The sequence below is a fragment of the Bidens hawaiensis genome, unplaced genomic scaffold (assembly GCF_021521415.1).
Source record: "Bidens hawaiensis isolate Kalapana, Puna unplaced genomic scaffold, B.hawaiensis_p1.1 tig00020675_1, whole genome shotgun sequence".
NCBI lineage: Eukaryota > Viridiplantae > Streptophyta > Magnoliopsida > Asterales > Asteraceae > Bidens > Bidens hawaiensis.
In genome coordinates this window covers 188,136-207,369 of record NW_027493174.1, presented here as the reverse complement: position 1 = coordinate 207,369, position 19,234 = coordinate 188,136, and the positions used below count along the sequence as shown (strand labels likewise).

At 35.6% G+C, this 19,234-nt stretch overlaps 2 protein-coding genes and 2 pseudogenes across 2 annotated transcripts; 3 read left to right on the top strand and 1 right to left on the bottom strand.

Moving 5' to 3' along the window:
- Positions 1-1,089: 1,089 nt before the first annotated feature.
- Positions 1,090-3,687, top strand: LOC143561428 (uncharacterized; annotated as a pseudogene).
- Positions 3,688-6,629: 2,942 nt separating this feature from the next.
- On the top strand, positions 6,630-10,345 carry LOC143561411 (uncharacterized). Its single transcript, XM_077049505.1, has 6 exons — positions 6,630-7,018; positions 8,407-8,870; positions 9,305-9,411; positions 9,505-9,594; positions 9,681-9,857; positions 9,940-10,345. Exons 2-4 carry the CDS (start codon positions 8,447-8,449, stop codon positions 9,568-9,570), a joined length of 597 nt encoding a protein of 198 aa, XP_076905620.1. The 5' UTR covers positions 6,630-7,018; positions 8,407-8,446; the 3' UTR covers positions 9,571-9,594; positions 9,681-9,857; positions 9,940-10,345.
- Positions 10,346-11,171: 826 nt separating this feature from the next.
- Positions 11,172-12,200, top strand: LOC143561427 (transcription termination factor MTEF1, chloroplastic pseudogene; annotated as a pseudogene).
- On the bottom strand, positions 12,174-17,875 carry LOC143561426 (CBL-interacting protein kinase 23-like). The gene is made up of 15 exons (XM_077049517.1): positions 17,168-17,875; positions 17,017-17,079; positions 15,763-15,834; positions 14,611-14,718; positions 14,390-14,470; positions 14,250-14,303; positions 14,060-14,185; positions 13,873-13,962; positions 13,672-13,791; positions 13,448-13,582; positions 13,239-13,355; positions 13,096-13,152; positions 12,895-12,969; positions 12,569-12,644; positions 12,174-12,374 (listed from the first exon to the last, which is right to left on the bottom strand). Exons 1-15 carry the CDS (start codon positions 17,339-17,341, stop codon positions 12,346-12,348), a joined length of 1,377 nt encoding a protein of 458 aa, XP_076905632.1. The 5' UTR covers positions 17,342-17,875; the 3' UTR covers positions 12,174-12,345.
- Between the last annotated feature and the right edge of the window lie 1,359 nt (positions 17,876-19,234).

Here is a 19,234-nt window from a genome sequence, read left to right as displayed (position 1 = left end):
GATTAATTTAATGAGAGTAATTTTATTTTTATTAATTTGTTATATTTAAATAAATTTTGGTTATATTAATTTAGTTTTGGTCATTAAATATTATTATTTTATTTAAAAAGAGGGGAAGTGATAAATTGGTGACCATTCCCATGATATTGTAAAATATAATAGAGTAGAGTAGGGTATGATGTGACGCTGACGTGGCATAGTATCCACACCCTATAGCCAAAGGAACAAAACCATCACACATTTGGGCCTACTAGGATCCCTCTTTTAACAAGTTTATCTGTTGTAGCCTGTAGGTAACCGATATAATCTGGTTTTTAACAAAGCTCATGAGTTCCAATCAATAGCTTTTAATGGGCTCACTTGGTTAATCGAATTGATACTGGAACCATAAACTAATTGGAAACCAAAAACTAGGGCTGCAAACGGACATATTCAAACTAGATGAGACCATATTCGTGTTCGTCCATAAAGCTTTTGTCTGATAAACGGACGGTTCACGAACACTCTACCGAACGAAAATTCGTGTTCGTGTACATCCATTAAGGAATTGAGTTTGTCTGTGTTCGTGTCCATCCATTAAGGAATTGAGTTTGTCCGTGTTCGTTCGCTAATATTGTAAACGAAATGTTAACGGACTAACAAACACTAACGCAGCCTAATGATACTAATGGACAAACGAACACACATACATTAATGGACAAACGAACACTAACAGACATCAATGGACATTAATGAACAAACATACATAAATGACTCTAATGAGCAAACAAACATAAAAAAATTACATATTAATTTCAAAAAGTATAATAATTACCGAACATTTACGAACAATATTGAACAAACGCAGTCTGTGTCCGTTAAGCTTACCGAACAAACTTTTGTTCACGTCCGGTTCATTTATTAAACGAACAAACCTAAACAAACTTTTGGCAAACGGACGTCCGTGCTAACCAAAACCATTCAATAACCGTTATATTCGGATATAAACCGGTTAGGATCCGAATATCTGCAACTGGTCGTCATCTTCCTTAAACAGCTTAAATCCAACCATAATAATAATAATAATAATAATAAAACCCTAATTTCACTATGCAACTCATCTTCAAAATCAAAACCCCATTTCAAAATCAAACACCCAAAACAACACTCATTCACACATTCACCTCACAAAACCCTAACCAAAACCCTAACTTAATTAGGGCTTTTAATCTCGAAAACCACGGAAACGAAATCAATCATCCATTAGTGAAAGAAGTATGCAGACTAATCGATTCAAATCCAATTGGAATCCAACCCAAGAACACGAATTAAGACAATTGATCCGAAGTCTAAACCCTAGACAGATGGTTTCCGTGTACCAATCCCAATCCGATGCCCGAACCGCTTTGCGATTATTCCACTGGGCGGACCGGTTATGGCGGTACGAGCACCACCCAGCCGTGTACACCACAATGCTGGAAATCCTTAGTAAAACCAGTTTACACCAAGGCGTTAAACGCGTTATTCGGTTAATGTCCCGTAGACGGATCACGCTTCGTCCCGAAGCGTACGCGTGTTTGATGGTATCGTATGGGCGGAGTGGCGACTGGAGGAAGTCGCTTAAGGTGTTGTCGGTGATGGAGCGGGGGAAGGTTGTCCCGAATTTGTTTGTGTATAATGTGGCGGTGTATGTGTTGGTGAAAGCGCGTAAGTTGGATTTAGCGGTGAAGATGTTGTGTCGGATGGCGTTGGTTGATGTTTTACCGGACGTTGTGACGTATAATTGTTTGATCAAAGGGTATTGTGATGCGGGTCGGATACGAGAGGCGATGGAGTTGGTTGAAACAATGCGGGCGAAAGGTTGCGTTCCGGAGAAGGTTAGTTATCATATTTTGATGGGATATTATTGTAAGGAGAATAGAGTTAAGGAAGTTAGGATTTTGATGGATAAAATGTTGAACGAAAGCGAGTTGATTCCAGATCGGGTTACTTATAATATGTTAATACATATGTTATCTAAGCATGGTTATGGATTCGAGGCTATTGGTTTCGTTAAAGAAGCGGAAGAACGAGGCTTTTCGGTTGATAAAGTTGAGTACATTGCGGTTATTCATTCTTTTTGTCAAAAGGGAGATATGGATAAAGCTAACGAGCTTGTTAACGAGATGTGTGTTAAGGGTTGTACGCCTGACGTGGTGACGTATGCCGATGTTATTAACGGTCTTTGTAGTGTCGGGAAAGTAGACGAAGCTAAGAAGTTGCTTGAACAAATGAGGGAGCGTGGTTGTAAGCCGAACACGGTTTCGTATACCGCTTTGTTGAATGGGTTGTGTGTTAATGGTAGATCGTTAGAAGCTAGAGAGATGTTGAAGACGAGTGAGGAAGATTGGTGGGTTCCAAATTCGATAACGTATAGTGTTTTGTTGCATGGTTTTAGAAGAGAAAAGAAGTTAACCGAGGCCCGTGAGATTGTAAGTGAAATGATTGGAAAAGGGTTTTCACCGACACCAGCGGAAATTAATCTTTTGATTCAATGTTTATGTCAAGAAGGAAAACCGAACGATGCGAAGAAGTTAATGGAGGAGTGTCTTAATAATGGATGTGATGTAAACGCGGTTAATTTCACGACCGTCATGCACGGTTTTTGCCAAAAGGAAGATATAGACTCTGCATTTTCGGTTCTTGATGACATGTATTTGAATAACATAAAACCCGATGCAGTGACGTACACCGCAATAATCGACACGTTAGGAAAAAAGGGTGAGATAGAAAAAGCCATTGAAATGGTTGATAAAATGATTCACAAGAGTTTGATCCCGACACCTGTTACATACAGGGTTGTGATAAACCGATTCTCTCAACATTATAAAGTAACCAAGTTGTTATCTTTACTAGAAAAGATGCTTTCAAGGCAACCGTGCAAGACTGTTTACAATCAAGTTATTGAAAAGTTGTGTTCTTTGGGGAACGTTAACGAGGCGTATAAACTTTTGGGTAAAGTTCTTAGGACGGCTTCAAGAACCGATGCAAATAGTTGTCATTTGGTTATTGAAAGTTATTTAAGGAAGGGGGAGCCGTTGTTTGCATATAAAGTGGCGAATCGGATGTTTAGTCGGAATCTTGTTCCTGAGGTGAAGTTATGTGAGAATGTGAGTAAACGTTTGGTGGCTCGTGGATTGTCACATGAGGCGGATCAACTTATGTTAAGATTTGTTGAAAGAGGAATAATCTCTCCCAAGAATTCGAAACAAATGCGGAGATCTTCCACTCATATTGTAAGGCTGCAACCATGTTAACTAGGTATTCCTGTCTCGTTTATAATATATCGGTCATTGATGATGAATATGTTAAAGTAGTTTTGGGTGTGCTCGGTTAAGTTTTAAGAACCTGGTCATTGGTTAATGGTTACTATCTGTAATCCGGTTTGGCTCAAGAACAATGCAGCTGCAGCCGAAGAAGCCGAATACCATTCAAAGGCGTAAGAATATTAGATGCAACTATATTTACTGACAAGTCTGTGAACCGTTCGACTCTTTTTCAGTTTTCTATAGTATTTGAGGGATATGAACTCCTTTAACGGTTGGTGATTTATATGCAATATCATTTGGAGTTAAAGGGAGCTAGCGGAACCTGCACGCTGAGCAACGGCTGGGATATTACATGGATCGCCATGATCCTTATGAAGAATTCTTATTTTTTACAGAAGTTCATAGATCGAGCTCGTGTAGTACCTTAAACGAGCCAAAGCTTGGTTCGAGCTCGACTGAATAATGTAAAACTAATACATAAAATCTAAAAGAGACAAAACTATAAAAACACATAAGGGTCGAGCTCAGACTCGATAACTAAACGAGCTTTATTTGAGGCTTGGGATCGAAAAAGCTCGGTTCGTTTCAAGCTTTTTATCATCCGAGCTAAAGTATCTCGCAAGCGGCTTAGCTCGTTTACACCCTTGGTAAAACTTTACAATATGCGGATTGCATATTAGAATTTGGATGCTGCCTTTTGATGTCTGGAATAAATTATCTAATATGTGTTCTTTGAAGTTTCTAAAATTTATAATAAATCATACATATGACCTAAGTTTTTTATATTATATTATCCGAAACATTTGTAAATGATAAAACATGAAAGGTAAGGGCATAACACAGTTTCTTTTTTAGTTTCTTTTATAATAATTTTAAGATTTTGAAACCAAATTCTCAGATAAGATTCAATGCACACCAATAATCATTCGTACTATTTTAAACCAAACTTTTTTGTCAATAGTTATATCTAATCAACATATCATGAGACAATTCATTGTACTAAAATAATCATTTATATAGGTACGATTTGACTAGAGAGTCATTTTGGCTTTTCACTAAGACAAAATAAATTATGTTTAGAGATATGTTTGATAAATAATATGGAGATTGATCATACACCTAATCAAGTCAATATCAAAGAGAAAGATGAGAGAAACGTTTTAAGACTAAACTAAACTTTATTATTATTATTATTATTATTATTATTATTATTATTATTATTATTATTATTATTATTATTATTATTTGTTTATTTTCTTAATCATTTATCATCTCCATTATTAGAGCAAGATATTTGTGTCCTTTTGTTTTTGTAGGCTATTAATTCTATGATAAATGGTAATAGATATCCACATTATATTGTGATTATATGTGTTTACTTTAAAGATTGAGGGCTCTGTTATGTGGTATTTATATTTTTGTACACACGAAAAATATGTGTATATGTATGTTTTTGTAGACACGAAGAAGAATGGTGTGAGGTTTCTATATATTTTAATAGATAATTCAACTTTTTATAAAAAGTTAATGGCACAAAGAGATTGAGCTAGTCTTGGTCACCAAAACGAAAGGAAATGAAATCCATGGAAGATCAGGTAAAAAAGAGTAAAAAACAAAATCGAGATTATTTTGTAAGCAGTATCTCCTATCCTTTTAAACCGAACCGGTGTGGTAAGTGGTTTCTGGTTGCCTGGTTGGACAACATCATGCCAATACATTGGTAAAGAGATGCTGCCATTGTATATCCCACCAAAAAACATAGATCCATAGAGGTTTGACCCAACAACTGCCGCATGTCAAATTGCCAATGACTGCATAATAATCAATCAAGATTTTATGATTTTGAAATGGAAAATATCTAAAGATGGACCTATAGAACAAGCAAGAAAACAAATAGAAATACAAATATAGTTATTAAATTGAAATATGAAAACAAGCAAAATATGGTGATAACAAATAATATGCCCATAAGGAAATTCTTTCTCGCTAATTATTTTGTCGGTCACCTTCAAAAATAGGCTATGACTTTGGTCTAGTCGCTCTTACATAAAAGTATGATGGTTAATAATACATAATACTTTTTTAAAAAAAGATTTAAAAATAACCCTATCCCCTCATTTTGGTCTTCGTCAATGACCATCAGCGATTATGAGCAATGGGGCAAGGCAGGCAGGGGACAATGTGGGTTGGGTTGGGGTGGGTGTGATAGGTGCATTTGTGGGGGTGAGGGTTTGGCGAATCTATTACGTACATAATTAAATTTTATACGTACATTAAATTTAAATTTTTCAAAGAAATTAAGAGTTTGCGATAGTTCCCATTTGATTATGTTTATACAAACTTTTTTCGACTTACTAGGTATTGAGCATCGTTGTTTGTAGTGAAATTTCAAAACAATAGGTGGCTGGATAAAGTAAACCGAGGGTCGTTAGGTCTAAGTTAGGCTAATGGCCAATAGGTTTGAAGCCACAATGTATGGGACTTCACCCCCTCATAACGTGGAACTGTTGAATTTACTAGTTGAAGAAGCAATTCCCAACTGGCCAACCTATTAAAGATCAATGTAAACGTTTCTACATCTTGCACCAAATCTGCAAAAGCAACAACATACTTATTAGAAGGGGCCAACTTAACCACCCTCCGACACTTGAGATCGTATTAGATTTTCACAATAGATAATCACTACATATTATATTGAGGGAGAAGGAGATAGTCGATGATGTAGGTTTATGTACTTGCCCAGTGGCGAAGCTTGAACTAAGACACCAGAGGGGGTTAGATTCAATATGTATAAATAATTTAAAAAACGGAGGGGGCCGGGCTCAAATTTTCGGCCGAAAACGACTAAATTTACACTACGTATAAAAATATTCCGGACGAAAACAGCGGCCCTCACTAACCTTCGCCCCTGTAATTGCCTCTTCTGTATCACACATAAAGCAAAAAGGTACAGATGTATTATATCATTTCAATCGTTCTCAACATATTTTTGATTTTGAAACGAAGAACACCTTCAAAATAAAAATAAACTAGTGTAGAGATATGTCTTTAAATTGAGTCTGGTCCAACCGTATTGTAATGTAATCCCAGTGTTTCCAAAACATCAATCATTCCTCATGACCCCCCAAAACAAACTTTCCACCTAAACCATTTCATTTCATTTCACTCCTAAACAATAATCACACACACACATTTTCATCCAACTTCCGTTACACAACACCAACTTTGATATACATAATATTATATTATATTATATTATATTATATTATACCAATGGACGAGTCCTGGCGGATGCGTATGGGAACATCATCACCCGCACCGAACCACCGCAACACGAACGAAGCGTTAGATGCTAACGACTTTGATGACGTGTTCGGCGGACCGCCGAGGAGTGTGTTATCCCACCAATTCTCGGTTGAAGGCAGGACGACGGCGAGTATGTTGTTTGAGGATATTTTCAGGAAAGCTAACGGTGACCGGACGTTGCCGGAATTTAGGATTCCGGCGAGCGAGTCCGGTGTACGGTTGAGTGAGGAGGAGTTTTATAGTGATATATTTGGTAATTCGAGGAGGTCTAGGTAGAGATCTGTATCGCAGACGGATTCGACTTCGATATCGAAATCGAAGTCGAATTCTTCTTCGATTTTGAGCTCTGAGGAGCTGAGTCCGTTCCGGCCGGCGGTGGTTGAGAATGATGATGTTTCTTTTTCTTCATTTGCTGCTAAACTCAGGTGGTTATGGCTATAGTTTGTTTTTAAGTCCCTGTTGTTTGAGATTGTTATTATTTAGTCCTCTTACTTTTAGTAAAAGGTAATTAACACGGATTAATTTCACATATACTTTTACAAAGTAAACTACGGTTATCGTCTGCGGTTTTAGTTGAATAGTTTTAAGTTTGTGATTTTCGTCCTAGTGGTTTCATTTCACCTGCAATTAAACTTGAATTCATTAACCCCGTTAAGTCTGTCGTTAAACCTATCAGCGTGCCCATCACATGGGGCAGTTTTGTCATTTTTCTCCCCAAATAAACCTCGGTTCTAATTCACAAGCCCCGTCATGTGAGAGGCTGGGCTGTATTTGAGGGGGAAAAAAGCAAAACTGCCCCTCACTTGAAGAGCATGATGTTGAGTATAACAACCAGACTTAATGAGACTAATGAATTCGAGTTTAATTGCAAGTGAAATGAAACCATATGGACGAAAATCTCAAATTTGAAATTATTGGACTAAAATTGCAGATTTGAACAAACACATGGACGAAAACCGGAATTCACTCTTTTATAAGTATCATATATACCTCAACTTTAATGAGTTTTTACTTAATGATCGTTCTACCCATTTTCATTATATTTGTTTATAGAGAAAATTCTCAAAATGTTTATTTAACTTTAACAAAGTCATATTTTAGACATTTGATTAGTCACCTTCCAAGAATGTCCACAAAAAAGCAAGTCAATCAGCCTGGATTCTAATCATTACACGACTAGATTTTAATCCAACCAAAATATGCCACGTGTCAAAAAATTCCAGTCGAACCGACTAGATTGTTTAAAAACCCAGTCTATTTGACAGGATTTTTGACGGTTCGATTGGATTTTTGAAAAAATCCAGTTTGTTCGACTGGACTTTTTGACTCGTAGCATTTTCCGATTGGATTAAAATCCAGTCGGGTGATGATTAGAATCCGGGCGGGTCGACTGGTTTGGGTGTGGATAGTTTGGGAAAACGCATTTCAAATGGACAAAAAATTTACCTTTTGGAAGTAAAATGGACATTTTGGTCTTTTTCCTTTTGTTTAAATCCTATTTTTTATTTGAATTTTGATTAACATCCATGATAAGCAAGTCAACCGAACCGTTTTCTCTCCTCTTTTGTTCTCTCAATACAAGATAATCGAACAATCAAATATGTATGTTCGAATCAGATAATCGAACTAGGAATAATAGCATGATAACCTAACAATAAGCAATCTAATATTTTGAGTAAAACTAGAAACATTTAAGTTAAAAATTGAGCATATATATTATATTTTTTAGATTTGCATGAATATACATGATATTATTCAAGTTTGTAGAGTTATATACGAAAATTCTCATTATAAAAGTTTTAACTTTGTGAAGGCCAATAAATGTGGCATCTAAATGGAACACATCAAAGAAGATGAATGACATGGATTCGCCTTGCAATTTCGAGTCATTTGAGAGTGATTACATACACAAATTCAAAGGCTGTTATTCTGGATTTACACAGTTGGTTTCATCTCCTGAAATTACAACTTTTGGACCGAATTCATATGCAAGTGTTAAAGAGTCAACTGAGGATCTGCAAGTCAACTCTCCAGCATCCATAGTTTCCTCATTGAATCAGGATCAAGGAGATGAAACTAGCTCATTTAATGAAGAAGATGAAGATGATGAAGTTATGAGTTCTTATGTAATTGAAATCAATCCTAGTAAAAATAAGGAAAAAATCGGTGAATCGGATGGCGTTGATGAAGCAATTGCTTGGGCTAAACAGAAGTGTAAACCATGTAATTTGGAGAAAGAATGGAACAAAAGTGAAGACGAGTGTCCTGCAGCAGAAGGTGATGTAACTATAAATTTTAATTTATGGGGCCACCTATGCACATGTCATCTGACATTAATCACACAGTCACACATACCCATTCAGTCAGATAGAGGTCAGACAGCCGTTTTGTCCAGAAAATGTCAAAGTCTGACTATATATGGTCAAAACGGTCATCCGGATATTGGCTAAACGGTCGTTCTCATCAATAACTTTCAAAGTTTGACCACAGTGGTCAGAACAGCCATCCGAATTTTGTTCAAACGACCATTCTAACCAATATTTTTCAAAGTTGACTTTTTTGGTCAAAACGGCTGTTTGAGTGTTTTGTCGACGACTGTTTGATGGCGTGAAATCAGATGGGGTGATGAAGATATGGCATGACCCTTTATTTATGTGGCTACTTTTATTTATTTATTTACTTATTTGTGTATTTATTTATTTATGTTGCAGAAAAGGGCAGACACGAATCAAGTGAAGAACCTTTACAAGAACCGGAAAAAGATGAAAGTCCATGCAAACAGGAAGAACTGGAAAAAGATGAAAGCCTATGTAAACAGGTAAATTATAATCTTTAAATATTATTTATATACTTTCAACAAATATAGACTATATAGTTTCCTTATTAACATTTTTTATATGTATTAATACAGATGGAACTGGAATTACTTGATGAGGATATAAAGTTATGGTCAGATGGAAAAGAGACAAATATCTGATTGCTTCTAGCGACACTACATCACGTAAGTGGTTATTTAAATATGTATACATATATTATAAAATTATAACTTATAAGTCGTGTTAAATTATTAATCTTGTGTTAATGTAGATTCTATGGCCAAGCAGTGGCTGGGTCATGATACAGTTAAAAAACCTTAGAGACAGCTCAAGTGTAAAAAAGGCTTATCAGAAAGCGCGATTATGTCTGCACCCAGATAAACTACAACAACGAAACCCCACAATTTCACAAAAATATGTTGCTGAGAAGGCGTTTCCAATCTTACAGGTATTCAAAGATGTTCGTTCATCGTGTTTTTTATTATGTTCTAAGGTGATTAAACTTTTATACTGATGTGTTTTTTTGTTAGGATGCATGGGCGGCGTTTATATCCCAAGATGTTTGTTCGTCTATAAAATGAGAGAACGTAATATATGGACGTGTTTATATCTAAAGAAGAAGACAGAGTTGAAATGACACCGGAAGAATTAGCGGTATTGGTGTGTTTTTTTGGTGGTTGATGATGGTAAATGCAGAAGATATAGAAGAAGTAAAAACCAGAGTGTTTGCTTGTATTAAGTGAAGATTCTGACATATTAATTGTATTTTTCGTGTTTTTTTTTCTTTCTTTTAGCTGTGAAGAGTGTTGTTTATGGTGATTACTGTTTAGTGAGACTGGTAATCTAAATAAATAAGTGTGAATGATTTTGCATTCCTTGTATGTATAAAATTGTTTTTTTTTATTTCATGAATTTCTTTGTAATTAACTTCTAAATAGGGGTGATTAAAAACTGTCAGAACAGCCCGAGCCGTCAAAGAGCAAAATCAGCTGGTTTGGTTTACATATTTGAAAACTGGGTTTCACGGTTCAGTTTATAATTTGGAACCGACTGTGTAAACTGAACCGGCCAAAATTATAAAGAAATTAAAATTTAACTTTTTAATCTATTTGATTTTAATTTAATGGAAATAAAATACTTTTTTCACATACAGAAATCTAATAATTATTATATGTATAAATATTTTTATTTATAAAATCCATACATTAGTAACTTAACCAAATTTATGCTATAGTTAAACTTTTTCATAAACCTTTTAATGAGGTAAAACATTTAGTCTTTTTTATACCTACCATAGACTAAACTTTTGACGATCCAATGATACAATACCATGCTAGATAAACCAAAAAGAAACCAGCTAGATAAACCAAAAAGAAACCAACAGTAAAACGAACACACTGCCAACCCAACCAGTTCAGTTTAGTTTTCTCAAAATCCGTACTTACAACCAAAAATTTCATCAAAACTGTTCGGACCATAGATACACCTAGCCTTTAAATGCTACCTTTTATCATTGTAAAACCAAATTCAGATGCCTGTTAGCTATCACCATAAACTTTATCAGGGACCATTGATGTCAATTTTGATAAGTCAAAGGTCCTACAAGTACATTAAAAATTTAATAATGCATATTGACCTGTTATTTCCACAAACAAGATTGGTAGTAATAATAACCTCATCCATAAAATCATCCAACCACCAATAGCTTTCCACCTCACCTCTCACTTTCTACATATAAATCATAAAAACATATACACATATATACAAATATCACACCACCACCACTACCATAACCACCACCATGGCAGCAGCAGCAGTTACACCATTCAACTCATACTCACCTCAAGAACAACCACAACTATCAACAGAAACCAAAACCACCCCTCAACTTTCCAGCAAACCCAAAACCACCCTCCACAAACACCCTCTTTACACTCCACTCAATTCAAAGAAAAAATTTTATGCCTTGAAGTCATGGGAGTTGACTCAGGCAAAGCACTATCTTTAAACCCATTAATCCACTCAACCAACTTAACTTCCATCCACAACACCATCACTTTCCTCCAATCCAAAGGCATTTTACATAAAGACCTTCCAAGAATCATTGGCATGTGCCCCAAGATCCTAACCGCCGACATAACCGAAGAACTCGAACCAATTTTCAACTTCCTATCACATGATCTCAATGTCCCAGATCACAATTACAGAAAAGTGATCAATAAATGTCCAAGGTTACTTGTTTCCAGTGTGAAAGACCAACTAAAGCCTGCTCTTTTTTATTTAAAAAGACTCGGCTTTCGCTATTTACGCGCGTTGGCTTATCAAGATTGTGTTTTATTAGTGTCAAATGTGGAACACACATTAATGCCTAAATTGGATTACTTGATCAGTTTGGGGTTTTCGAAACCGGAGGTGGTTGGGATGGTGTTACGGTGTCCCGGGCTGTTTACGTTCAGTCTCGACAACAATTACAAGCCGAAATTCGAGTATTTCGAGAAGGAAATGAAAAGGGATGTTAGTGAACTAAAAGATTTTCCTCAGTATTTTGCATTTAGTTTGGAGAAAAGAATAAAGCCAAGACATTTGGAGGCTGTTGAATGTGGAGTTAACATTTCTTTACCACTTTTGCTAAAATCCACTGATGAAGAGTTTGCAGAGTTGTTGAAGCAGGTGAACAGAACAAAAAGTTTGTGACTTTTTATTATTTTTGTAAGTATTTGCAATTGTTGTTTTGGATATTTGAGAAGGTTGGAGATTATCAAAATGACAACCATAACAGTATTATATTATTACATTAGAGTTTATAGTTTTAAGTTATGGGGATATAATGTAGGAACAAACAAGAAAATCCACATTTGGAAATGATCAATCTTTTGTACAACAAAATGCGAAAGCGAAATAGTATTAGATTTGCCACTTAACCGACCAGTATCCGATTACGAAGTAGGTGGCAGGGCGGCCGCACCTGCAACAAATGAAAAAAAGAAAATCAAAGCAAATAAAAAAAAATAAAATTTTCATCAAGATTTTGCAAGATTTCATAAAGCACAAAAAAAAAATTCATCAAAAAATCATAAGTAGGAACATTATAAAACGTTCTAACTGTGAAAATTGCAAGATTCTTATGGATTCGACGCATTATTCCAGTTTTTAACTAACCAATGAAATTCCCGTTTGTCTCGTCCTCGGTTCTCCACACAATATCCTTCAATCCAGTTGAGAGATTCTTGTAGAACTACACAACCAAGAACCAAATATAAGAAAAAAACCATGAATTATAAAGCATGAATGTATAAAAAATCTTGAACGATAAAAAAGACCTTTTTTATCACAAATATCAAAAATGTATAAAAAAATTTTCACAAATATCCAAAATCTTGATCAGAAAAAGAAAAAAAACCATGAATGTATAAAAAGACCTTTTTTTTAATCCTGAACTGTGCAGGTATATAAATTATAAAGCAACTGAATCTAATTTAATTTACCTTATGAAATTCCAATGTATCCCCTCCAGCTTTGCGGACCTCAACCATGTACAACGAAGGCGCCACTTCAAAAATCTAAGAAACAGTAATGTTGTTAAACGGTAATATGAAGAATTAATTTAGAAGAAAATATAAAAGACTTAATCTTGAACTTTTTTCCTATTTCTATAAATGACACGACAGATTTAGAAGAAAATATACCTCGGTTGCAACAGACAAGTGGCCCTTACGTCCACTTTTTTCGCCTTGAAGTTTCAACTAAAGTGCAAAACACGCAGGTTGTTAGCATTACACCTTACAAAATAAATTAACTTTGACATAAATAAAAATAACATTTTTATCACCTTGTAATTGTTTTTCTTCACATCAAATCCTAAAGGTGTAGCAGCTTCTTCTATTTTTGAAATAATCTCATTAGCAGGACATTTTGATGTAAATCTTGTTTCCCGATTCACAAGCCCCTGATATTTCATTTAATTCCATACTCAATAAATCCCTTAAAAAAATCAAAAACCAAAATAAAATACCGACAAAGGTTATACACATAACATACCATTTGTTTTTCAAAAAGCGAGCTGAGATTTAGACCCTGAGATTTAGAAATAAGCTCAAAGGCGTTCATAGTGACGGGCTGTGCGGGCACGCCAAGCCGTTCATCCCGCTTCTCCACAACAAGAACTGCAGCATCCTATATGACAAAAAGAACCATTTAACTAAACAACTACCGTCAAAAGGGTAGAATTGTAATTTAACAGTTGAGTTAAAATGTAAAATTACCCCAGCTTCGTTGAAAATTGATTCCACATCAGCTAAACTAACATCCTCTTGTTCAAACCTAGGTGGCGTGTATCCTTTCTTAAACCATTCATTTTCAATCACTTCAGCCGCTGTGATTCTCTGTCGCAAACATAATATTATACTCGGTCAAAAATGTAAAAAAAAAAAAAAGAGCAAATATATATGACGTTATAAACATACCGTCACAGGATTAGGATCCAGAATCCTTTTAATTAGTTTCTTTGCACTTGAGGAGAACCATGGAGGACAACTGAAGTCAGCCTTAAATATCTGCAAACAAATAAAATATGATGTTACAAACGCCTAATGATGTTGGTTACTTATTTCTTAAAAAAAATAGAAAAAGGTGTAAAAAAAACAGAAATACCTTCTTGTAGAGGGCGGTAAGGTTCGAATCTTCAAAAGGCAGATATCCAGCCATAAGAACAAAAAGAATGACACCACATGACCATAAATCCGCCTTAGCGCCATCATACCCCTTGTTGTTAATTACCTAAAAAAACTTGGCTTAACTAAAATTACTTAACGCTTCATAAATTAGTACACGTGTAACTTACCTCAGGAGCAACATAATTAGGTGTTCCACATGTTGTGTATAGTAAGCCATCTTCCTGCAAGACGAATATCAAGAAACAGAATTTAATTTCCCTATTTTATATTATCAACTTTCACATTTCACATATAAAAAATAACTCACTCGAACTTGTTGTGGCAGTGCACTCAATCCAAAATCAGAAACCTTGAGACATCCACTTGCATCCAACAATAAATTTTCAGGCTGCAAAAATATCATACGGAACGTTCGCGAACAATATTATTAAAATAATAGCCTAAACTTTGAACTAAACAGCTTTGGCACGCTGATAACTTTATTCACAAGTAAATGTGAAAAAAAACACACACACACACAAATATGACCTTGAGATCTCTATGAAAAACGCCCCGGCTATGGCAGTAATCAACTGCATTAATGAGCTGCTGAAAATACTTCCTTGCTTCGTCTTCTTTAAGTCTGCCTCTAGTTGCCTTAAGAATAAAGTTATAATCTCGTATAAGTAAAGCTCATTGTGAAGACTAAGGTTGTGTTTGTTTTTGCTTATAAGGTCTTCAAGGAGCCTATGTCTGCGGGCGCGCAGACATAAGCTCTTGAAGACAGTTTGTTTTTAAAAAAAAAAAGATCTGAAAACTGCTTTTATGATCTTAAAAAATAAGCTAATATCACAATCTTCACACATCTTCACACTTCTTAACATCATACCAACAACACCCAATGTCCAACACCATCACCACCCACCTTCCGCCATCACCACCACCATCCACCGTCCGCCACCACCACCACCACCACCCACCGTCCGCCGCCACCACCACCCACCACCACCGTCCACCACCACCACCACCCACCGTCCGCCACCACCACCACCCACCGTCCGCCACCACCACCGTCAACCACCCACCACCACCACCGTCCATCACCACCACCCCCGTCGGACACAACCACCGTCCATCACCACCACCCCCGTCGGCCACAACCACCGTCCACTATCACCACCACCCGCCACCACCACCCACCGTCCGCCGCCACTGCCATCCACCACCACCACCACCACCCACCGTTCGTCGCCGCCACCACCCGCCACAACATACAACACCACCATAGTCCTCCACCACCACCGTTCATCACCACCACCACCCATTGTCGGCACCATCACCGTCCACCACCCACCACCACAACCGTCCATCATCACCACCCACTGTTCCCCGCCTACCGCAATCGTCTACCACCACCCACTTCCATAGTTCGTACACCACTACCAATTATTTTAGCAGTCTACAAACGTTAAAATGACTTTTATCTACTGTAATATTAATATATATTATAGATAACTAATTTTCAGCTTATGCAGACGATATCCAGTTTATAAAACAAACAGTATTATATTTTCAGATTGCAGACCTTCAAACCACATCTTCAGTTGCATACATTAAATCAGATGAAATCAGATTACAGACAATTTTTGTCTTAAAAAACAAACAGCACCTAAGAAAAGTTCAAAGTTACCATCAACTTACAACTTTGTCAAATAGTTCACCACCGGTCACAAATTCCAAAACGATGTAGATTTTTGTTTTGCTCGCCATAACCTACAATAAAGCATGTAACTTAAATCACACATGTTGCGCGAGTCGTGACTAACATAAAAAAATGTGTTTTAATGCCAAGAGCCTAGTTTATGACAAACAATTATACTCATAGTAATTGAGATATTCATATCGGGAAGTTTTCGAAAAAGGATCGTGAATTGATCGATAAAGATACGACGGTTTTTAGAAATAAACATCCAAGATTAATGCCAAGATCTTAATTTCTATATGTTAGAAGAAAAAATTAAAGAAAATTAAAACATAAACATGCTAAATCACTATCACTATAGGCAAATATAATAGACTAATTTAACTAGGCTGACAAATCGTGTCTTATCGTGTTTAATACTCCCTCCGTCCCGTTACAAGTGTCCATATTTTCTTTTTGATTTGTCCCATTAGAAATGTCCATTTTCAAAATTTATTGGCTAATTTCCAAGTTTACCCTTAAACACACACAACTAAAATTAATAAACAATATTGATTGACCCAAGTTTCAAGGGCATTATTGTCATTTGGTAAACAAAAAGAGTAATCATTCAATCTACCTTGAACTTTGTGTTTTTCAAACTAAGACACTTCTAATGGGACGGAGGGAGCAGTTTAGAGAAGACGCGATTAATACAAGTATCAAACATGAAAACGACTCGTTTAACACTTGGCTTTGGTGGTTTGAGCGCGTCAGTTATATGTGTTATTTATATAACAAGGAGAAATGATGAACCCTAGCATCCTAATTTTAATTATTTTTTAAAACATATAAAATTGCATAGTGTACTTTTTAGCTAAACAGGTATTCTCGTATAATTTGATCACTCGATCTGGCATCCGCGTTTTGACTACTATTTCCACTTTCACCACAAATGGAACTAGAAATGTAATTGTGACTGGAGTTCTCGCTTTCAGATTCTAGAAAACTCCAAAAAGATCTACTCCTTACTCAAGTTTCCAGGGTCTCATACACTATAGGGATGGTGAGAAGAGATATATTTTACATCCCAGGGGGGCTATAATTGGAGATACCATTGTTTCTGGTACAGAAGTTCCTATAAAAATGGGAAATGCCCTACCTTTGAGTGCGGTTTGAACTATTGATTTACGTAATTGGAAGTAACCAATTAGGTTTACGACGAAACATCGTGTATATTAAACAGGTTCCCAATTACAAGCAAACTAACTAACCTCATACATACGAATCACATTCGGGTGTCTAATCAGTTTCATAGTCGATATCTCCCGTTTGATCTGCAACTCAAAACAAAACAACCCAATCAAATTCCAATCTAACCCCTCAAAAAAAAAGTCAAACAAAAGTCAACGCCACAATTCTCACCTGGGTAATCATCTTATGTTTCAACACCTTCTCCTTATCAAGAATCTTGATAGCCACATGCTCGCCCGACTCAACGTTCCTCGCAAACTTCACTTTCGCAAACGTCCCTTCACCGAGCGTCCGCCCGAGCTCGTACCGCCCCACCCGGGTTCTCGAAGGCCGTGAAGACGCCATTTTTTTTAATTTTTCTAACCCTAACCCTAATCTTAATCAATCAAAATCAATCTTTCCGTATATTCCCACAAATCCCCAAATAAAAACTTAATCTTTATTATTAATATCAATATTAATATTATTAATATTCCGAATCAATTATAGATATAGATACAGATACAGGTACAGGTACATATACAAATACCATCCATTTTTTGACCACCACCACCACCAAGATTCTTCTTGTGTTTTTAATTTATTTAAAATAAAATAAATTAAAATAAAATCAAGATCTTTTCTTTTTACAAGGTTGCCAAACTTGGGATCTTGCTACACTCATCTTCTTTGATTTTTTGATAATAATGAAATTGAAAGCAAAAGCAAGCAAACCCTTGAAGGAATTAGCGTGAAATTGGAATTGGAATGAATCGGAACATTTGGGGGTAATGAAAATGGACGATGAAAACAAAGGTTGATGACACGAAGAGAACGAAATGATAATAATAATATTATGAAATGATGTGAAATGAAATGGTGTGTTGTTATTTATGTTTTAGAAGATTGCTTGAATTTGATTTAATATATTTTATTATTATTATTTGCATATGAGTTCTGCACCAGAACAACCTCGTTAGCATTGACTGGAAATTTTTATTTTAATTATTATTATATCATATCATTTATGTATATGTACTTTTCCTTTTCTTTTTTTTTCTTTAATTTATGGCCATTCCTAATCTGAATGACGCATAATCTTTATACTATTTATTATTATTTGTAATACTGTTTTGGGGTTACTCCATAATCTTTATACTATTTATTTTTTGTAAATTGCAATAGATGGTTGGTTTTCCACTTGTTAACGTGTTGCGAAAATCATTAGGCGTTAGTTAGTCTGTGGGATATAGACTTACAATTAGTATTGATTAATTGGATTATAATTACTATATAAATTTTAAAATATGCATATTGTTTCGAACATTATGTTAAAATTATTCTCAATTTTAACTGATTTTGAACAAATGAGGATTCATTGGAGACAAGTCGGTAGAGTAGCAACTGGTCGAGTGCCCACCCGAAAGGCTTCGGGTTGTCTTGGCCTGACTCGGAAGAAAATCCACCCCGGGTGGCTCGGCTATGTTGTTCATTCCGAAGTCTCTCTGTTTCTTTCTGTCTCTACAAATTAAAAAAGTTAAAATGATTAAAAGATGAATTGGGGTGAATGATTGGCATTTCCAAGGTTGAATGATGATTAGGGACAGAACGATGTGGCGCTGCTGTAGAAGAGAGAACGGGTGAATGATGGTTAGGAAGGGATTCGCGCTCCCTCCACTCTAGAGGTTAGGTGCATTGTTGTTTTTTAGGCAAAAGTCAATTTTAAAGCCATTTTTGAATGAGATAAAGAATTAATGTGAGAGAGGGTGGGTGATGTTCGTGAAGTTTTTGCCAAACAAATGTGTTTAGTGGATTGTTGATGCCTCAACTGGTTAATTCGATATAGTATGTTCGGGTTTATTGATCTATCATTATCATAGTTAATGAATATGGTCTGATTAGTTTTTCTTTGTAATTATCTTCATTCAAGTCTTAAAAGGGGTTGATCAATAATACACAATGTATTACATACTTTTTTTGTTGTTGTATATAACATCGATAGATATTGTTAATCGTCGATACTCTTTTCCATGCTCCATTCTTTGTAAGATTATGTGAAAGATACATGAAGACGGCACGTAATATGAGTGATTCTACTTTATTATAGTATATACATAGACAACATCTTTTAGTTTTGCTAAGGTTTTTATTTAAATAAATTAATAGGTAGACTTTGTTTTCGATATACAACATAACATAAAATATAAACAAATAATGGCGATACAATATTACAATATCTTAAGATTCGAATATTCTGTA

Coding starts and splice junctions, on each gene's coding strand:
- LOC143561411 (XM_077049505.1), top strand. CDS start 8,447: ATGAATGACATGGATTCGCCTTGCAATTTCGAGTCATTTGAGAGTGAT. Junction 8,871..9,304: donor CGAGTGTCCTGCAGCAGAAG/GTGATGTAACTA, acceptor TTTATGTTGCAG/AAAAGGGCAGACACGAATCA. Junction 9,412..9,504: donor ATGAAAGCCTATGTAAACAG/GTAAATTATAAT, acceptor GTATTAATACAG/ATGGAACTGGAATTACTTGA.
- LOC143561426 (XM_077049517.1), bottom strand. CDS start 17,341: ATGGCGTCTTCACGGCCTTCGAGAACCCGGGTGGGGCGGTACGAGCTC. Junction 13,153..13,238: donor TGAAGAAAAACAATTACAAG/GTGATAAAAATG, acceptor TTTGCACTTTAG/TTGAAACTTCAAGGCGAAAA. Junction 12,375..12,568: donor GACAAACGGGAATTTCATTG/GTTAGTTAAAAA, acceptor CATTTGTTGCAG/GTGCGGCCGCCCTGCCACCT.